This window comes from Eumetopias jubatus, unplaced genomic scaffold, assembly GCF_037043125.1.
Source record: "Eumetopias jubatus isolate StellerSeaLion01/CBP00866 unplaced genomic scaffold, mEumJub1_p1.0 scaffold_8, whole genome shotgun sequence".
Lineage (NCBI taxonomy): Eukaryota > Metazoa > Chordata > Mammalia > Carnivora > Otariidae > Eumetopias > Eumetopias jubatus.
Window position 1 is genome coordinate 133,251,349 of NW_028274814.1, and position 19,834 is coordinate 133,271,182.

At 50.2% G+C, this 19,834-nt stretch overlaps 1 protein-coding gene across 2 annotated transcripts in view; it reads left to right on the forward strand.

Annotated features, from left to right (window-relative positions):
* The first annotated feature begins 252 nt into the window (after positions 1-252).
* The window catches only part of TAB1 (TGF-beta activated kinase 1 (MAP3K7) binding protein 1), a 32,305-nt gene continuing 12,723 nt past the window's right edge, over positions 253-19,834 (forward strand). Inside the window, exons 1-3 of one of the 2 annotated variants that reach the window (XM_028115381.2) lie at positions 253-357; positions 14,719-14,855; positions 15,223-15,376. In XM_028115381.2, the coding sequence (XP_027971182.1) occupies positions 325-357; positions 14,719-14,855; positions 15,223-15,376 (324 nt within the window). In that variant the 5' untranslated portion in view covers positions 253-324. Of the gene's footprint in view, positions 358-12,633; positions 12,791-14,718; positions 14,856-15,222; positions 15,377-19,834 lie in introns of those variants that run through there. The other variant, XM_028115379.2, reaches the window with a different exon arrangement.

Sequence of the window (19,834 nt, forward strand, 5' to 3'; positions counted from 1 at the left end):
CCCACGCCCAAAGCGTCCATAAAGAACGCAAATCCGGTGTCTTAGGAGCCCCACCTGAAAAGCATCCCGGAGAAAACGCGCAAATAAAATGGGCGAGAGGCCATCATTTAGGTAAGCCCTCCCTTTTCCTCCCAAAAGAGAAAACAGCGGAAGACAGCGCCTGCGCCAACACTCCTCTACGGCCCCATCCCACTTTGGCCATGGGGTGGCGCTGTGCGCGCGCTCCCTGGCGCCTGAACTTCCCGGCCGGCTTCAGACCGCTCTAGCCGCCCTTCTCGCCTGCTCTGCTGGGAGGCGGGCGCAGCCGCGGGGGGTCCCTCCAAGATGGCGGCGCAGAGGAGGAGCCTGCTGCAGAGTGTGAGGAACCGACCCGCTCTCCGGGCTGGGGGTTGGGAGCCCAAGGGGGGCCTGTCGGGTGCAGGCGCGGCTCCCTCTCCGCCGTTGGGCCGCCTCCTTCTCCCTGGCGAGGTGTGGCCGCCGCCCTCCCCTCTCCCGGGCCGGCCCCCCTCACTCCCGAGGCCGGGGGCGCGTGCGACCGCGCGAGGTCCGCGCGTGCGCGCTGCCGCCCGGTCGTCGGGGGCTGGGATTCGTGGTCCAGCGACCCCGAGCGTCAAGGGCGCGTCGAGAGTGGGGAGCGGCTTGGAGCCGGAAGGGAACGTGGCGCGCTGCGGCGGAGATCGCCGGGGTGGTGAGGCCACCGCGGGCAGCGAGCGGCCGTGGGATAATAACAGTGATAGCCGCGGCAGCCGCTTGTGTATCGCTTATCATCTCCCGGGTTTTCTGCTAATGGCTTTACCTTGTAAGCTTAATTTATATAACAGCCCCGGGAGGTAGGTTCTACAATTATTCCTGTTGGACGGGTGAGAAACTGAGGCACAGAGGGGTGGTCATTTGCCCAAGGCCACAGAGCTAGTAAGTGGCAGAGTCAGGATTAAAACCAGGCAGTCTGATCCCAGAAACCTTGTTAACCTCTTGGCACTACGGAAGATGTGACCGGAGGGGCAGCCCGGGTTCTGGTCCTGGCTCTAACGCACTGTGCCTCAGTTTCCTTGACTCTAAGGTGAGAGCAGGCAGTAGGAGGATTGTCCTGAGACTCACTCTTACCCCCTCGTCTGGACCCTCATGGGCTTGTCGCTGGTGTCTTACAGCCCCTGCATCCTCCTGACACACGTGCACATGGATGCACACCCCTCTTGACGCCATGAACCTGTTCTGACCGGCCAGTGTAGGGTGTGGGGCCTCTGGGTCCTCCCCAGGTGGGGCAGTCTGTTGTGCTTGCCTGTGCACTTGTCTGCCTCCTGTGCTTGTGATCTACAATGAACAGTATCACCGGCACTTACCACCACGAGGGGCCAGGCACTCAAATATTTGTAAAAAAGCATTTGTAGACATGTCCAGGGCTTGGCCTTGGCCTTAAAGATACAGCAGACACTGGCCCTCCTGTTCTCGAGGGCCTTAAAGCATCAGAATTGGAGGCAGGGATGACTGTCAGTGCTGTATACTAATGACAAGCTTTGTGTAGACTTTCTTTTGAAATTGCTCTTCCACCATAGCAATTCCCAGGTTTCCCCAGTGGGGATTGCTCTCTTCCCCTCCACACCTTTGTTTTTTTGTTTGTTTGTTTTTAAAGATTTTATTTATTTATTTGAGAGAGAGAATGAGATAGCATGAGAGGGGAGAGGGTCAGTGGAAGAAGCAGACTCCCCGCTGAGCAGGGAGCCCCACGCGGGACTCGATCCCGGGACTCCAGGATCATGACCTGAGCCGAAGGCAGTCGCTTAACCAACTGAGCCACTCAGGCGCCCCCAACTCCACACCTCTGGCTGCCCTTTTATTTTACTAGTGCTCTGCGGGTCAGCCTTGTCATCAAGATAGGTAGGGCCGGCCCTTTGCTTTGTAAGCTTCCAAAGGGCAGGGCCCCTGTATAAATTTACCAGTTGTAAAAATTCCAGAAATAACAGTCTGGACTGTAGTGAATGCTGGAAGTGGTGACTGCTGTGGGCCGCCGACTCGGCTTGCTGAGGGGAGTGGCTTCCAGCGTCCGTCTCTTCTGGATGTGATGGAGCCCAGGGGACTCGGGTTAAGCAGAAGCTTTGCTAGCTCCAGAATGTGTTCCTGGGTGGAAGTGGAATCCTTTCAAGACAGGACGATTAGCTTTAAGCGCATAGCATCGTGACGAAAGGCAAGGGGATGGCAGTGAAGTCCACGCAAGGCCCCTCCCACCCTAAGGATGACCAGACGTCTCTGCCCACAGGGTGTCTGAGTGTCCAGGCAGCGTGTGTGGCTCACTGACCTGCTCTCCACTGTCCTGAGTCTGGTAAGAGCAGCTCAAGTAGCAGCATTGAGCAGATGGCCATGAGGGTCCCTGGTCTGCGGTTGCGGGGCCTGGGGATACAAAGATAAAGAGGATGGGTGCGCACCCTCACTGCGTTTGCAGCATGGGGGAAGGAGCCATTGACCGCTAACAGTGTGTAAGGCACTCTGTCGTCAGTGTTGAGCGGCTGTGGGTGGCCTCATTTGACTGGGACAGTGGAGGCTTGCAGAAGGGCCGGGGATTTGCTGACAACGTGGTGCTGGGAGGGTGTGCTGGGGCCAGATGGCAGAGCACTGGGGAGTTTCACCTTTGGTCCCTAGCCAGCATGGTACCTTAAAAGGTCTTTTGAAGAAAAGAAGAGCTTTTAAAGGTAGCTTGATGTGTTCAAGGGAACTTGGGCCCTTCGCAGCCTAACAAAAAGTACAAGTCCCATGTGGACTTGGGCAAGTCACTTAACTAACGTCCCTGAACCTTGGTTCCCAAAAGAAAGGAATCCCAGGAGTGCTGTTAGGATTAAATGAACTAACACATTACTGTCCTGAGCCCAGCATGGTCCCAGTCCGGCCATGAAGTTCCACCTTCAGTTCAGAGCATTCACGTGTCACTGAGCACTTGCCATGTGGCCAATACTGTGTAGGTACAGGGGACACTTTCCTCATGAAGCCTCTGTTCTAATAAGGGAGACAGTCACAATGAGTAAATACAGATTGTAAGCAATATAATATCTGTAGCATCAGTTGGTGCTGTGAGGAAGAATAGTCTGGATTCATAGAATGGTGGAGGGGCCGTTTTAGAGTGGTAGGGGACGGCCTCTCCACATTTGATGGGATGAAGGAGGGGATTTGGGAGGGAGTATTCTGCTTGAGGGAATAGGGATGCAAAGGCTTTTGTGTTTGGGGAGCACCAAGGAGGCCAGCATGGCTGGAGTAGAGTGCCTTGGGGGGAGTGGGGGTGGCCAAGGTCCAAGGGACCTTTGTGGACCCTGGTGTGGACTTTGGATTCTATTCTAAGTGTGCTGTGAAACTCAGTGGTTTTTAGGAAGGGCTGTATTTTGGAGGAAGAGCTGATAGGATTTGCTGGTGGATCAGATGTGGGGTGCATGACTGAGGAAGAAGAGTCAAGAAGGATTGCAAGGTTTTCAGTTGGAACAACAGCAGTGCCCTTTACTGAGATTAGGATCTCTGGAAGAGGAGCACATTTGGGGCTGAGAGAATCAAGTGTTTGGTGTTGCCTGTGCTATTCTGTACTTAATTATAAAAAGAAAATCAACTTGAAATTAATTTTTTTAACTCAGAAACCTTGAGCAACTACATCTACAAGATCACAGGTGCTGGCTCTATATTTTTTCTAATATATGTAATAAATGCCCCCATTAAAATAAAAACATCCATGAGGCCATCACCTACAGCCATCTCATCCGCCTTCAGAATGTGGCCCAGCTGCTCCAGCCACAGTAAGTGCTCCACAATTATTAGTAGCCCCTTTAAGAATGTATTAGGACTATATTTGTGATGAAAACATAGAGAGCCTTTGATGAAAACCCTGCTGGGAGAGGTGGGGGCCAGGAGTTGAGCTGGTCCCGGAGGAGTGGGGAAGGAAAAGGGGGTCATTCAGAAAGACAGAGATGGCAGGAGGCATTGGGTATTTTAAGCTTTTCGGAGAGAAAGAACAGCTGCCCCCCCCCCCCCCCCCCCGAGCCATCTTCCTGGGGGCATTATTCTCTCATTCTGAGCTTCCTTTTTCCCTCCAAGGAATTCGGGTGCTTTCACCACAAAAACACTCAGCCTTTTCATACTATAATTTGATATTCAAGCTGTGGCCTGAACTTGGAACCATGCTTTGTCCACTTTTGCTGCCCAGGAGTTTGAGATGAATCTCTGCGGGGACTGTTATAGACTGTTACTCTGTGACACGGTCACATATGTGAATGAGGTTGCTTAAGGGTATGTGCATACAGAGGTTGTAACACCCTTCACTTAGGTTGCAATTGGATCACTATCAATACTTTTCACATCAAAATATGAATTTTGGGAGCTCCTTCACACAAGTCAAAATTAGGCTTTTTTTTTTTTTAAGATTTTATTTATTTCAAGGAGTGAGTGAGAGAGAGAGCGGAGCAGGGGAGAGAGGCAGATGGAGAGGGAGAAGAAAGCTTCCCGTGGAGCAGGGAGCCCCACGCGGGGCTCAATCCCAGGGCCCTGGGGTTATGACCCGAGCCGAAGAAGGCAGACGCTCAACCGACTCGGCCACCCAGGTGCCCCAAAATTCGGCATTTTGAAACAGCCTTCTTTCTTACTGTATTTTGTGTTCAATTTCTGAGAAATAACTTGGAACCCACCAGAGAACGAGGTGCAGGCTCACTGTGGAGTGTATTTATGCAGCTCTGTGATGAGGCTATGTGAGCGCAAGGCACCCCCATCTCGGCTCCGGGTGCGGGTGCTGAGGCACCCATCGCCGCTCCTGCTGGCAGGCCTGGCATTTGTGGGTGTGGGAGGAAGTATGCATCAGTGCGTGCAGGGGTGAGGAAGGGGGTGGTTTGTGTGAATAGGAAATACATGACCTTTCTGAAAATTGTTCCAGAAATGTGGAGGAAGGAAGCAAGAGACTTGGCAGTGGGGTGGAATCAGCGGGGGAGGGTTGGTGTGGCTAATCCCCAATGGAGGGGAGAGAGCTGCGGCAGCAGGATGGCTGCTCACCCGGCCACAGCAGCGTCAGTGTGATTTCGGGGCCATTGCTGACGTCAGGGAAGACCGAGGACTGTCCCACTCCCGCCTGGGCAGAACCTCCTGGAATTCTCTGGCCACTTGTCATTGAACGTCTGAGGTGCTGTGGGGACTGCATTCTAGGCAGGGCCTCCCACTGAAGGAGCACTCATAACTATATGAGAAATTGTCCATATATCTTTGGATCCAAGACACCATTAATTATAAGGACCCATCATTATTTTATATACTACTAAGAAAGAAAACGCTTTGCTGATTAACGTGTAACGCATCAACTTCAGATATTAAAAGATTGAGAATACACGTCTTGGAATCAGCAAAATAAGTAGCTAATTAACAGTACTAGGCTATAAAACAACAACAACAAAACAGGGACCCCTGGCTGGCTCAGTCAGAAGAGCTTGTGACTCTTCATCTCAGGGTCGTGAGTTTAAGCCCCATGTTGGGTGTAGAGATTGCTTAAATAAAACAAAAACCAAGAAACCAATACCAAACTATAGCATGAAAGTTGCCAAAACACCAAATGGTTAATGACCAGGTTGCCTCATGAACCACTAGGATGGATTTCTCAGGGAAGGGGCCCTGCAGCCTTGGGTGGTTATTTTCCCAGAGTGTGGGACACGTACAGTGAGAGGGTTTGGTGTGTGCTGGCATAAAACTCATTGTTATATATCACACAGGTTATTTGCTTTTCAGCTCTCTTTCAAACTCTGATGAGATCAAGAGAGAAAGACTTGGTTTGGTCCTAGTATGTCCTTAACACCTTTCTTGATTCTTGCTAGTCTCCTCCCTGTTTTTGTTTTTAAGATTTTATTTTTTAAGTGATCTCTACCCCCAGTATGGAGCTTGAACTCACAGCCCTGAGATCAAGAGTCACATGTTCCACCGACTGAGCCAGCCAGGTGTCCTAACCCCGCCTTTTTTTTTTTTTTTTAAACAGCGAGAACAGGGCTCTGGCTCAGAGTCTAATGCAGGCAGTAGGTTCAGCTAGAATTTAATAATCTTGTTTTCATTTTTTATTATCTTCAAGATACAGCAAGTGATACTGGTTTTGTACTTATAATACTGAAAATGTTTACATTCAAAATGAAGTCATTTGAGTAAAAGAATATGTGGCAGTATAAAGAAAAAATACGAAGTGGGTAATTCCTTGAAGATAGTGAACGGCTGGTTGAGGTTTGGGAAACATGGGCCTCTGGCGCTGGTTGGATCTGAGCAGGGCCTTTGGAGGTGGACAGGACTCGGAAAGACAAGAAAAGGGGAGGGAGGCCTTGTCTCACCATGGATACTTTTTTTAATATGATTTTGGGTAATTTTTTCTTATTTCTCCTTTAAGAGCAAGTCAAGTCCAATTGGCTAGGAACTTTAAGTTTAAAGAGTGTCAGTATGAAATAAGTAGGACTTTGCTCAGCAAGCTTAATGTATTCAAATAGTTGATATGTTTTAAAGTGTGTGCCTGTTTCTGTGATTGTACCTGTGGGGTCAGTAGCCTCTTTATTTGAGGTCCCCAAAATACATTTGGCCTTTCAAGTAGAGCAAACCTTTGGTAGAGGTGTTACTTCCCTCCTGAGTTGGTGTGGACTCCTCCTGCCAGAAGTAGGTTAGCTTCCCACGCTTTTTTGTTCTGGTCACAGTTTTTTAGAAACCGTTTGGAACACTGTATAGAAGGCCTTATCTGTACAAGATAGACAGCTGAGTGAGATTGTTAATCTTCAAAGGGTAAGATTCAAAATTATGTCAACAGGCTGGAAGGCTGAGATGAAAGCATTAAGATATAATCCAGCTAATGTAAATTTAGGTTTAAAAACATCCTCTGTGGGAGTGTGGTTGGGGGAGACTGACTGGAGAGAACCTCAGAGGAAAAAGACTTTGTGATTTTAGTTGACAGCAAGTGGGGATTTTCACGTGGAGGCTAGATGCCGATCTTTAAGTGTATAAAGACTCTTGGTTTTTGTGTCTTGATTTTTCTATCCTACCACCCTACTGATTTCTTTTATTTGAGTTAATTTTAACATTAATTCTTTAGGTTTACCATCCTATCAACTGCAAATAGAGATAATTGTACTTCTCCAATTCTTAAGCTCAGCTTCTTTTCTCTTATCTAATTGTGTGGGTTGACATCTCTGGTTCAGTGTTCAGTAATGGAGAAGGTGGGCATCCTTGCTGTGTTTCTGATCTTAATGAGAATGCCTCTGGTGTTTCCCCACGAAGATGCTGGCATTAGTGCCGACGGAAGTAGACATATATATATAATGGCATGTTAACTATCCATTGACTACTGTTTTCTTGAATGTTATTATTGGCAGTGGACAAAGACTGTCCTTAAACAGCACTGGAGTCCATACCCATTGATCTGAAAACCAATTGCTAATCAAATAATATACAGTTGACCCTTGAACAACATGGGTTTGAACTGTGCAGATTTACTTATATGCAGATTTTTTTCTATGAATACAGTACTGTATTTTGTATGTTCTTCATAATTTTCTCTTTTTTTTAAGATTTATTTATTCAAGGGCGCCTGGGTGGCTCAGTTGGTTAAGCGACTGCCTTCGGCTCAGGTCATGATCCTGGAGTCCCGGGATCGAGTCCCACATCTGACTCCCTGCTCAGCAGGGAGTCTGCTTCTCCCTCTGACCCTCCCCCCTCTCATGCTCTCTCTTTCTCTCTCTCTTATTCTCTCTCTCAAATAAATAAATAAAATCTTTAAAAAAATATATATTTATTTATTCAAGAGAGAGGGAGTGAGCACGTGAGCAGGTGTATGGAGGGAGGAGCAGAGGGAGAGCAGAAAGAGAATTTTTTTTTTTTAAAGATTTTATTTATTTATTTGACAGAGAGACACAGTGAGAGAGGGAACACAAGCAGGGGGAGTGGGAGAGGGAGAAGCAGGCTTCCTGCTGAGCGGGGAGCCCGATGCGGGGCTCGATCCCAGGACCCCGGGATCATGACCTGAGCTGAAGGCAGACGCTTAATGACTGAGCCACCCAGGCGCCCCAGAAAGAGAATTTTAAGCAGACTCCACACTGAGCGTGGAGCCCAACACAGGGCTTGATCCCAGGACCCTGAGATCATGATCTGAGCCGAAACCAAGAGTCAGATGCTTAACCGACTGCGCCACCCAGGGGCCCCATTCCTTATGATTTTCTTTTTTTTTTTGTTAATATTTTATTTATTTATTTGAGAGAGAGAATGAGATAGAGAGAGTACATGAGAGGGGGGAGGGCCAGAGGGAGAAGCAGACTCCCCGCCCAGCAGGGAGCCCGATGCGGGACTAGATCCCGGGACTTCAGGATCATGACCTGAGCCGAAGGCAGCTGCCCAACCAACCGAGCCACCCAGGCACCCTCCTTATGATTTTCTTAATATTTTCTTTTTTCTAGCTAACTTTACTGTAAGAATTCGTTATATAATACATATGACATACAAAACATGTCAATTGTTTATGTTATTGGTAAGGCTTCCAGTCACTAGTAGCCTATGTCAATATAGTTAAGTTTTTGGGGAGTCAGAAGTTGCATGTGGACTTTAGACTGTGCAGGAGGTTGGTGCCCCAACCTCAGCATTGTTCAAGAGTCAACCATATTTCCAAAATATTGCTAGCTCAACATTATGAAAATCAGATTTCAAAAAGAGCACTTAACATTGTAGAGGTGGCCAGGCACTAGTCATAAATATGGAAGAACAAGATGATTGTAAGTAGATTGACCACTGTCATACAATTTTTCGGATTTGGGAGGGCTTGCCATTCCCACACGAGCTGAGTGTGGCTGCAGCGGTCCAGGCAGCATCAGCCCATTCCTGGTAGCAATGTCATGGGCGCCCACCGGGAAATGCTTTCAGATGAGTTGTCCCTGTGCCCTGAAACACGGACGTGGCCAGTTCCTCGGTCATTTGTTCCAGTTTGTTTCCTTCCTTCCTTGTAAAAGACTCTTTCCTTAGTGTTTTTTGTAGCCTATCTCAATGTCAAGTGGGCCCATAAGTTGCTTGGGTAACATTTATTTTTTGCTGGAAAGTATGAATTTGTTGGAAAGATTTGAGTCCTCGGAAGCCTGTCCCTGTCCCTTGTGGGAGGTAGGGAATGGCAGAGGAAGCACCATGGTCGCAGCACCAGTGACAGGTTTTGCATCCTGGATGACACATTTGTATGGTTCATCTTCTATTCGAGGACAAGTTCAATCCATCTTAATCTCATCTTTAATCACAGACAGTGATTAAGTTAATCACTTTCTATACTTTAGAAAGTATAAACATCTTTTGCTGTGCTTTATTTTAAAAGATTTATTTATTTATTTGACAGAGAGAGAGCACACAAGCAGGGGGAGCAGTAGAGGGAGAGGGAGAAACAGGCTCTCCACTGAGCAGGGAGCCTGATGCAGGGCTCGATTCCAGGACCCTTAACTGCTTAACCGACTGGGCCATCCAGGTGCCCCTTCTGCCGTGCTTTAAAACAGCTGTGATGCTTTGGGGTACTGAATATTGGTCTCTTGACCCATCTTTTCAGGAGGAAGACATGGGACACACCTGACTAGGGAGATGCTTTTGTGCTTAATGTCATGCTTAATCTCACTTGAATTGGAGGCAAGAGACACACCCTAAAAAAAAAAGAACTTCAGCGTCTGCCTTCAGCTCGGGTCATGATCCCGGGGTCCTGGGATCGAGTCCCGCATCGGGCTCCCTGCCCCTTGGGGAGCCTGCTTCTCCCTCTGCCTCTCTCTCTCTCTGTCTCTCATGAACAAATAAATAAAATTAAAAAAAAAAGATGATATATATTTACTCAAAAAAAAAAAAAAGAACTTCTTTTGGAAACTTATTTGCTAGGTTGCCTTTGTAAGGTCTCTGACAATGGTGGTATATTAGTCAGATCTAAGACCTAAGGGATAATTGGCACAAAGCAGTTCATTGAAAAATAATTAATTCCTTGGCAATGAACTCTTTTCAATGGCATGGAAGGCCTTACCCTGTTCCCACCCAGGCGCACATGTATGAACACTGTAGCAAGCCACGTTCCCCTCTGGTCACTACAGAGGCCACGCTGGCCTTCTTGGACCTCCTTAAACCTCACACACTTATTTTTCCACCTCAGGGTCTTTGCACATGCTGTTTCCTCTGCCTAGAAGGCTCCTTTCCCACTTTTCTGAAATGGTCACTGCTCCATAATCATTTGGGTCTGGCTCAGAGGTTGCCTCTTTTGACCATTTCATCTAAAAGAGCCCTCACCATCACTCTCGGTCCCCTTACCCTATAACTATATATATTATATGGCACATATCCCTGTCTCAAATAGCTTTATTTATAGTATTACATGTTTGAAGTTTCTCTTTGACTAGAAAGGAGGCTTCAAACAAGGACCCTCAGTCGTTTTCTGCACTGTGGCTCCAGCACCTAGAATAATGCCAGCCTTTTATAAATGCCCAGTAAACGTTTATTGAATACGTGTTTGTATTCATTGAATGTACTCTAATTGCATAATGTCATATGTGAATTCCAAAGACTTAATTAAGGTAGTTCGCATTTATATTAAGAGAGACATTTATATTGCTTTCAAATGAGACAGGTCAGGATTCCAGCTAGAGGGGCGCCTGGGTGGCTCAGTCCATTGAGCGTCTGCCTTCAGCTCAGGTCATGATCCCAGGTATCCAACCCTACGTTGGGCTCCTTGCTTAGCGGGAAGCCTGTCTCCCTCTCCCTCTGCCTACTGCTCATGTGTGCTCTCTCTCGCTCTCGCTTGCTCTCTCTCTCAAATAAATAAATAAAATCTTTTTTTTTAAGATTCTATTTATTTATTTGACAGACACAGCGAGAGAGGGAACACATGCCCTACATACCTGGTGTCCTCAGAAGCTGAGCAGAATTTCAGCTCTTGTTGCTGTTTCTTTTCCACGGCTAGGTTTCGTTCACATTTTCTGTTTTCTAAGGCTACTAATAGGCATTAGTGGTTTTTCAGAACTTGTGGTGACATCTTGTGAATAAGTCTTATAAAGAAGTAAGTAAGATTAGGGGCACCTGGGTGGCTCAGTCGTTAAGCACCTGCCTTCGGCTCAGGTCATGATCTCAGGGTCCTGGGATTGAGCCCCGCATCGGGCTCCCTGCTCCGCGGGAAGCCTGCTTCTCCCTCTCCCACTCCCCCTGCTTGTGTTCCCTCTCTCGCTGTCTCTCTCTGTCAAATAAATAAATAAAATCTTTAAAAAAAAAAAAAGTAAGATTAAAGACACACCATGTTGATGAATTGCAAGATTCAGCACAGTGAAGATGTCAGATCTCAAATTGATCTGTAAACAGTTCCAGTCAAAATCCCAGCAAGATTTTCTTGTAGATACAGACAAGCTAATTTTAAAATTTATAGAGAAAGCAAAGGAACTAGGATGACTGAAATAATTTTGAAGAAGAATGAAGTTAGAAGCAAGCCACTACCCAATTGTATAATATAGATTATAAATAAAATGTAGGTTTGATAATGGAGATTTTAGGTATAGATTTATAAAGCTGTGGTAATCAAGAGCATGGAATTGGTGGAGGGATGGACACATGGATCCATGGAACAGAGTGGAGGACAGAGACCCACACAAGGATGGCCAGTTAATTTTTTTGAAAGAGGTGCAGAGATAACTTAATGGAGAAAGGGCAGTCTTTTCAACAAATGGTGTTGGAACAATTGGATATCCATATGTGAAACAAAAAAAAAAAACCTTAGACCTAAACTTCCTGTCTAATACAGAGATTAACCCCAAATGGATCACCGGTCTAAATGTGAAACTATCAGAAGAAAAACTTAGGTCTCTGTGGCTGGGGCCAGGCAGATAGTTAGAACACGAAAGCATGCGCCGTGAGAGAAAAAGCTGATAAAATGGATTTCATCAAAACTAAAAACTCTTGGCCTGCAAAAGATACCAATAAGCAAATAAAATAACAAACTACAGGGGCACCTGGGTGGCTCAGTTGGTTAAGCTCTGCCTCTTGGTTTCAGCTCAGGTCATGATCTCATGGGTTGTGGGATAGAGCCCTGAGTCGGGCTCCCCACTCAGTGGGGAGTCTGCTTGAAAGATTCTCTCCCTCTGCCCCTCCCCTGCTCGTTCTCTCTCTCTCTCACAGAGTAAATAAATCTTGCAAAAAAAAAAAGAAAGAAAGGAACAAGCTACAGACTGGGAAAAAAGATTTGCAAATCACATGTCCAACAAAGGACTTTATCCAAAAAACATAAAAGAGTTCTCAGAACTCGGCAGGTGAAAAAACAACCCACTTAAAAAATGGACATAAGAAAAAAAAATGGGCATAAGACTTAAAACAGACACTTCACCAAAGCTGTGGCGATTTCAAAGAAGCACATGAAAAGATGCTTAACACCATTATTAGCCACCAGGGAAACGCAGATCAAAGCCCTGATGAGCTAGCACTACCCACTTCCTAGAATGTCTCCATTTAACAAAGGAGACGCTATAGTGGTGAGGATGCGGAGCCCCTGGAACTCTCCTTGTGCATTTGTTGGCGGGAGCGCAAATGGTACACCACTTTGGGAAACAGTTGGCAATTTCTTACAAAATTAGACAGCCATCTCATCCCTCCTCTAGGGATGTGAAAGGTCATGTTCACACAAAAACCTGCCCATGACTGTTCATACCGGCCCTCCATAATTGCCTCAAACTGGAAACAGCCCAGATGCCCTTGAGTGGATGAGCGGATGGGCTTCTGCATCCATCTGATGGAAAACTCTGTGATGAAGGGACAAACCTGCTGCCACAGCAACTTATGGCAGGTATCTCTGAGGCATGGTGCTGAGGGAGAGGAGCCCGTCTCAAAAGGTTATGCCCTTCGAGACCTGGAGCGGAGTGGTGGGTGCCGGTGCTGGGGAGGGGGAGTTAGTGTTCGATGGGGACAGAGTTTCAGTTTTACAAGATGGAAAGAGCCGTGGGGATGGGTGGCGGGGCTGGCTGCACAATACTGAATATTTAGTACCCCGAACTATACCCTTAAAAACGGTTAAGATGGTGAATTTTGCTAAATGCGTTTTATCACAAAAAAAAAAAGTCATGTACTGCTTAATTTCACTGAAGATTTTTTTTTAAGATGTTGTTTATTTATTTGACAGAGACAACGAGAGAGGGAACACAAGCAGGAGGAGTGGGAGAGGGAGAAGCAGGGCTCCCGCCGAGCAGGGAGCCCGATGCGGGGCTCGATCCCAGGACCCTGGGATCATGACCTGAGCCGAAGGCAGACGTTAAGAATTGAGCCACCCAGGCGCCCCTCACCAAAGATATTACTGAAAAGACAACGTAGTGGCCTAGCACAGGGCTAGGGGAGGGTGTGGCTACAAAGGGGTGACACAAGAGTCACAAGCTAACCACAGGCCTTTTACATACCTGATTGCAAAAGCCCATCGAAGTGGTTTTCACGGCCTTCTTTGAAGGCTCGGACTGCTACCTTGCGAGCAGTCGCACACAGTAGCCATGCCTGTTTAATAATTTCAGTACAGCGTCCGATGCAAACTTTGTCCTCCTTGCAGTTGACTTTTTATTCTCCCAGTTGTTTCGGTTTCCTGCAGTTCAGCCCGGTGGTCCTGGGAATGCCCCCTGTGAACTGGGCTGAAGCTCGGGTAGGGATGGCTCTGGGGAGGCTCTCAGTGAGAAGCAGTGGATTGCACCAGGGCCCTGTGTCAGAGTTGTTTTCTGAGGCTTAAAAAATGCAGATGCTCAGAATGAACTGCGGGAAGATTTAGGCAGTTCAGAATCTGTGTTTGGGCCAGGCCTGGGCACAGGTGTGTGTGCACCTGCGTGTGTGTGTAAGGTTCTAAGCTCCATGGTGATGATACTGAGCAGTCTGGTTTGGGATCCATGGGGTAGAAGGGCAGTCAGACACAGGCAGGCCAGAGTGAGGGACCCAGGTGTCGTAGGAGTGCATGGGAGGGCTATCAGTCAAGCCCTGGCTGGGGGTGGGGTGGTCTTCCTGAAGGAAGACTTCCTGGAGGCGGTGACTGCTGAGCCAGAGTCCCGAAGGCATGGAGAATTGCTAGACAAGGATAAGGAGTCTGTTCATGCAGAGGGAAAAGAGTGGGGTTCTGGGGGCCTTGTACTTGTGGAGAAGGATGTGGCACGGAGCAGATGGAAGAGGTCACCGGAGCAGAGCAGGGAGCAGGGGCAGAGGCCCCAGTGGCATGAAGCATGACTGAGGCTTGCTCGCAAAGACCGTTTCTCCAGTGCCATCCGGGCCGCCTCAATCAGTCACCTGGAGGATCTGCTGTTGCTGGTATCCTGGGCCCCACCAGGATCGGCCACTCTGGGGGCTGGGCCTGGAGACCTCCAGTTATAACCAGTGCCCGAGGGACTGGCGTCAGAGCCGCAGCAGGGAGAGGTGGGGAGCTACCAAAGAGCTTTCTACCAAGAGTTTGCTGCACCTGTGTGTCTCACTCATGTTTTGTAACCCAGCTCATGCTTGGCAACCACTGCTGGGCCTTGAATTTGGGAGCTCTAGGCTTTTCTAGGTTTCCTGGAGAAAGACATTGTGGACTACCCATAAAAACATGCAGGCCCTTCTGTAGGTGTTTGTTCGTACAAGCATTGTTTTCCAGGAGGAAGTGGAACCTTGTCCACAGGGCTCTGGGGCTACTAGTTTTTGTTGGGGAAAAAGGTGAGGGCTCTGTCCTCGGGGAGAAGGTGACACTTCTCGGTCTCCTCGTGTCCTTCTCAGGAACAGCAACCAAGCTGGACAGATGACCTGCCGCTCTGCCACCTCTCTGGCGTTGGTTCGGCCTCCAACCGCAGCTACTCTGCTGATGGCAAGGGCACTGAAAGCCACCCACCGGAGGACAGCTGGCTCAAGTTCAGGTGAGTGTGCCGGCAGTGTCCCCCTGGGCATCGGAAGCAGGTCTGTGGGCAAGAAAAAGCCACAGTTTTGCACCTCTCTCAAGTGGGGCTCGCCACTGAGATGTGGGAGGTGGCACCTGCTGCTGTCCCTTGCACAGCTGGACCTCACACCCACCCAGGGCCTGCTACCGTGGGGGCGGGAAGTGTCCCAGAAGGCCATGCCCGCGGGGAAGGAAGGTCAATGTGGGGAGACTCAGGTGGGCAGCTGAAGCCACCGCTGCTGTGTCTTTGGCCTCCCCCAATCCTGGCCCTCTTCCCCTCCGCTTGGGAACTGGTGTCACTCTTCTGTAAGCCCCCAGTCTCAAGCTGCTCCCCCTCTCTCTGGCAGGAGTGAGAACAACTGCTTCCTGTACGGGGTCTTCAACGGCTATGATGGCAACCGAGTGACCAGCTTCGTGGCCCAGCGGCTGTCTGCTGAGCTCCTGCTGGGCCAGCTCAGCGCCGAGCACACCGAGGCGGACGTGCGGCGCGTGCTGCTGCAGGTAGCGTTGCTCGGGCTGGCTGACCGGGTCCCCCGGGAGCTCAGCCCGGCAACTGCAAAGTGCTGGGTTAGCCAGGCTTGGTCTGAAGGGGCTGCCGGCTCCTTCTCCTGCAGAGGAACCCGCTCTGGGAGCCTTTCCCGGTGGCAGGGTGTGAGGAGCGTAATGGCCGTGGGGCCTAGAATTTAAAGTGGTAAGGGCCCCGGGCAGTGAGGAAGTTTAGGAGCTGTTTACTGCCGTGTAACTTAAGGAGCAAGGATCTTATTTTTATTTTATTTTATTTATTTAAAGATTTTATTTTATTTATTTTTAAACATTTTACTTATTTATTTGAGAGAGAGAGCACAGAGGGAGAGGGTGAAACAGACTCCCTGCTGAGCGGAGAGTCCAGTGCGGGACTCGATCCCAGGACCCTGAGATCATGACCTGAGCCAAAGGCAGATACTTAACTGATTGAGCCACCCAGGCACCCCAAAAGATTTTATTTTATTTTTTTTTAAAGATTTTATTTATTTATTTGACAGAGAGAGACAGCAAGAGAGGGAACACAAGCAAGGGGAGTGGGAGAGGGAGAAGCAGGGAGCCCAATGCGGGGCTCGATTCCAGGACCCTGGGACCATGACCCGAGCTGAAGGCAGACACCCAACAACTGAGCCACCCAGGCGCCCCGATTTTATTTTTTTTTAAGTAATCTCTACACCCAATGTGGGGCATGAGGCTCAAACTTACAACCCCATGATCAAGAGTCACATGCTCTTCTGACTAAGCCAGCTAGGCGTCCTAAGGAGCAAAGATTTTAAAAGCCCATTGTGGCATTCAGCAATGCCAGAGGCCTGTGTTCGAGATGAAAGTTCCACGGAGGCCCTGTTGGAGAGCCCAGTGCTATGTTATATGGACAGTAACATGAGATCCTGGATCTGAGGATCTGAGTCATGGTGTCAGGAGGCCTTGCTGGGGGTAGGTTGCACTTAGAAAGACTGCTGCCCCACAGAGGTGTTCCAGGTGGGTGTAGCCAGCCATAAGCCAGTACAGTACCACACTTGTAACAGTGCAGCGGGTCGTGCCCACCGATGGAGGAAGTGGCCCAGTGAATTCAACTGGCCAGCAGCTAAGAGGTTTGTCCCCTCACAGGCCCAAAGAATGGCAGTTTCCGGCCTTTGGTTTGGTAGCACAATTTGCAATTCAAAACAGTGCTTTTTGGAAGCGCTGTGGGGGCACAGTGCCCCTGCTGGAGCTCAGGCCCTTGTGGTCACAGCTCCCCCAAGACCGGAAGGGATGGGGACCAGAGAGGACCCTTAGGCCAGGGAAGAAGGAGTATGGAACAGTGGAGTGGAGGGTTGGAGAGCTGGTGGAGTTGTCCTCGGAGTGGAGGGTTGTGCTTGAGAGCCCCAAATGGGTGGTGACTGGGATTCAGGCAAAGAAAATCCATCCGGAGGTTAGAGACAGCCTCTGGTGTGCTAGTGTTTGCATATGCTCTAGTGTGGGTGACCTTCATCACCCTGGTGCCCTCCAAACTGGAGCAGCCCAGATGGGTCAGCCTTGCATGTGAAAGTCACCCCACTGCCGTTGGCCTGACCAAACCGCCAGCCTGTGAGCAGCTGCCTGTGGGAGTCGGTAAAAATATGGACAAGAGGCATGTCGTGGGCAGCTGTGCACGGTGCAGCCATTTGTCCTGAGGAGGCCAAGCTGACCCCGCCTTGCCACAGTCAGTGGGGGCGCTGCCATCCACGAGGCGCACGGACCCCCTTCGCCGTCCCAGCTTGCCGGGGCCTCAGGCAGTGGTGGCTCCGTCACCGCTTCCCCAAGGTCCGTGGGCAGGGGGCTGAGGAGCGCGGAAGCCGCATCCTCCTGCAGCTGGGTAAGACCTGCCCTGCTGAATTTAGCCCGTTCCCAAAGGGACCCTTTCTGCTGTGGCGAATTGGCATTTGTAGTGGTGTCGAGCCACTGCCGGGAGCCGTCCCTGATCTATGATATCGTGAGGAAGGTGAGTAGGGCAGCCCTAGTCCGCGAGGGCCTCGGTTGCTAACAAAGCCCATGAAGGAGCCAGAATCCGAGGTTCTGAGGGCATGCAGCCGTCTGGGCTGGAAGCCCACAGGCAGCCGGGAGGGGCCGTGGTTAGTCTGTCGTCCCCAGGACGCCTAGGCCACCTGGAAGAAGGAGCCGAGGGAACAAGGGAGCGGGCTTGATGAGTTGACCTTTGAGCCATTGGGCTTTCTTTTTTTTTCTTCAGATTTTATTTCTTTATTTGACCGAGAGAGCGAGTGAGCACAGGGGGAGCGGCAGAGGGAGAGGGAGAAGCAGCCTCCCACTGAGCAGGGAGCCTGACGTGGGGCTCGGTCCCAGGACCCCGGGATCATGACCTGAGCCAAAGGCAGACGCTTAACTGACTGAGCCACCCAGGTTCCCCGAGCCAGCGGGCTTTCAAGCTCGAACTCGCTGTGGAGCTTCTCCTTGCTTTGCTGGTGCCTGGATAAAGAAAGGAGGAGAGTGTGGTGTGTGTTGCCTCCAAAGTGTGAGGAGACGCAAGGCGTGGCGGGCTTGTCTTAGTGTGGTGGGAGACTGAATAGTTCACAATTGGTGTTTAGCTCAAGTGGAATTTCCCTGCCTTTACAGGACGAAATAAGGCCCTTGAATTTTATGTGGGGCAATAGCCCAACCTCTGTGTTGCAGGTGGATCCCATCCCATGGAGGTTGAACGCCTTCTATATCCTGCCTGTTACGCCTTGTCACTTAAAGGGTGCCCCTCACTGATGTGGGGAAGGGTTCCCAGGAAGTGTCCACAAGAGCAGTAAAATGTCTTTATGTCTTTATGTGTCCCAGTGGGTAATTAGAGAAGCATACGGATGGTTGTCTCCTGGAGGAGGGACAGGCCCCAGGGGACGGCTGGGTCCCTGGGGCAGGGGCGTGGGCAGCTGCCCCTCTCAGAGGTCAGGGCCTGGGATCCAGATCCTGCTGTAGGGGCTCGGGCATGCCAGCAGGTGACAGCATACACAGCACCTGAGCAAAGACCTCTAACTTGTGTCCTGGCCGTCTTGAGAGCAAGTCATGAAGGGTCCCTGATCTCCGGAGCTACCCAGAGAGGCCTATGGGTCATCTCAGGAGGGTTGCAGGCCACCCTGCATCTCAGGAGGGTTGCAGCCTCCGTATCTCCTCGGGCCCCTCCATTGGGTTCCTGGCTGTAGGGGCAAACAAGATTTGGGCTTAAATCTGAGTCAGGAGAGGCGGAGTGTCTTCTTCCTTATCTCGGAGGGCTCCTGAGGCTTCGGGGATCTCTTCCTCAGAGCCTGCTACCTTTTTTGATTTTGTCTGTCTCCTGCCTTTGTGGCTTGACACATTTGGAGGCCCTGTGGTGCCAAGTCCGGGGGTCCTCTAGGGTGTCTCTAATAAAATGGGTCCTCAGTACCTTGGGTGTTTTGTTTTTTTAACGAATTATGAATTTTAGAGTTGTTGGCCAGGCTAGCCAAACTGACCCATCTCAGCCGCTGCAAAGAACAGCTCGGAGCCAGTTCAGAGTCCCGTAAGAGTCAGTCAGCACCCTTCTCCCCACTTTGAACAAATGTTTCTAGAAAACCTTGTATTGCCAACCTGGTACAGTTACTGGTCTCCATTTCCGGATCACGCTGGTCATCATTGGACATGCTGGTGCGATGGAAGGTAGCCGGGAACACCTGGGTGTTGTCTCCTTCAACACCTAGGAGGCTGTCTCCTTCCTGACTCGTGCCGCCGCCTCTGGCTCTGGGGTGGCCCGGTATATGTCCGGGGAAGCGGCTCTACCGGTGCAGCGCTCACCAGCGTGTCTGGGAAGGCCCCCCAGCCCCGAGAACTTAGCAGCAACAGTTGGGCCTGTTACACCACGGCGCTCGGTGAGGCCTGTCACTCCACGGCACTCAGGAAGGCCCGGGCCGTTTCAGCAGAGCTTTCCAAGAGCCTAGCAGTTTTGCAGCCTCTGGGGACTGGGGAGGAGCTGGTAGCCGTGTGCTCAGGGGCCCTGCTTTTAGGGAGGGTTCGTTCTGCTGTAGCACACCAGGGGTGGGACTCCCAGTATCCCCTGGGGTTGGGGGATGATTTGTGACAGCAGGGAACACAGCAACAGAGAAGGCGCTGACCCGGGGTGCCGTGATGCCCCTGGTGGAGTTGCCTGTGCCACCGGTTAGGGCCGGCTGCCCAAGCTCAACAGCCAGCCCCGACCACCAGCACAGCGGCCCCAGCAGCCAGCCTCCCTTTTCTGGCACTAATCTGGGGGAACTCTCCTTGGCTCCCAGGGGCCGTATAGCCTGTGCCCCTGCTGGGAAAGAGGCAGAACCCTACTGTCCTAGTTAGCTCACTGGGGCTCGACTTTGACCTGTGATTATAACCAGTCACCTCCAGACCAGCCACCCAGTGGGGTCTCATTTAGAGACGAATGGGAAACACATCCACCTCAGATTGGGGCCTGCTGGCAGGTCTCTGCAGGGGAGCCTG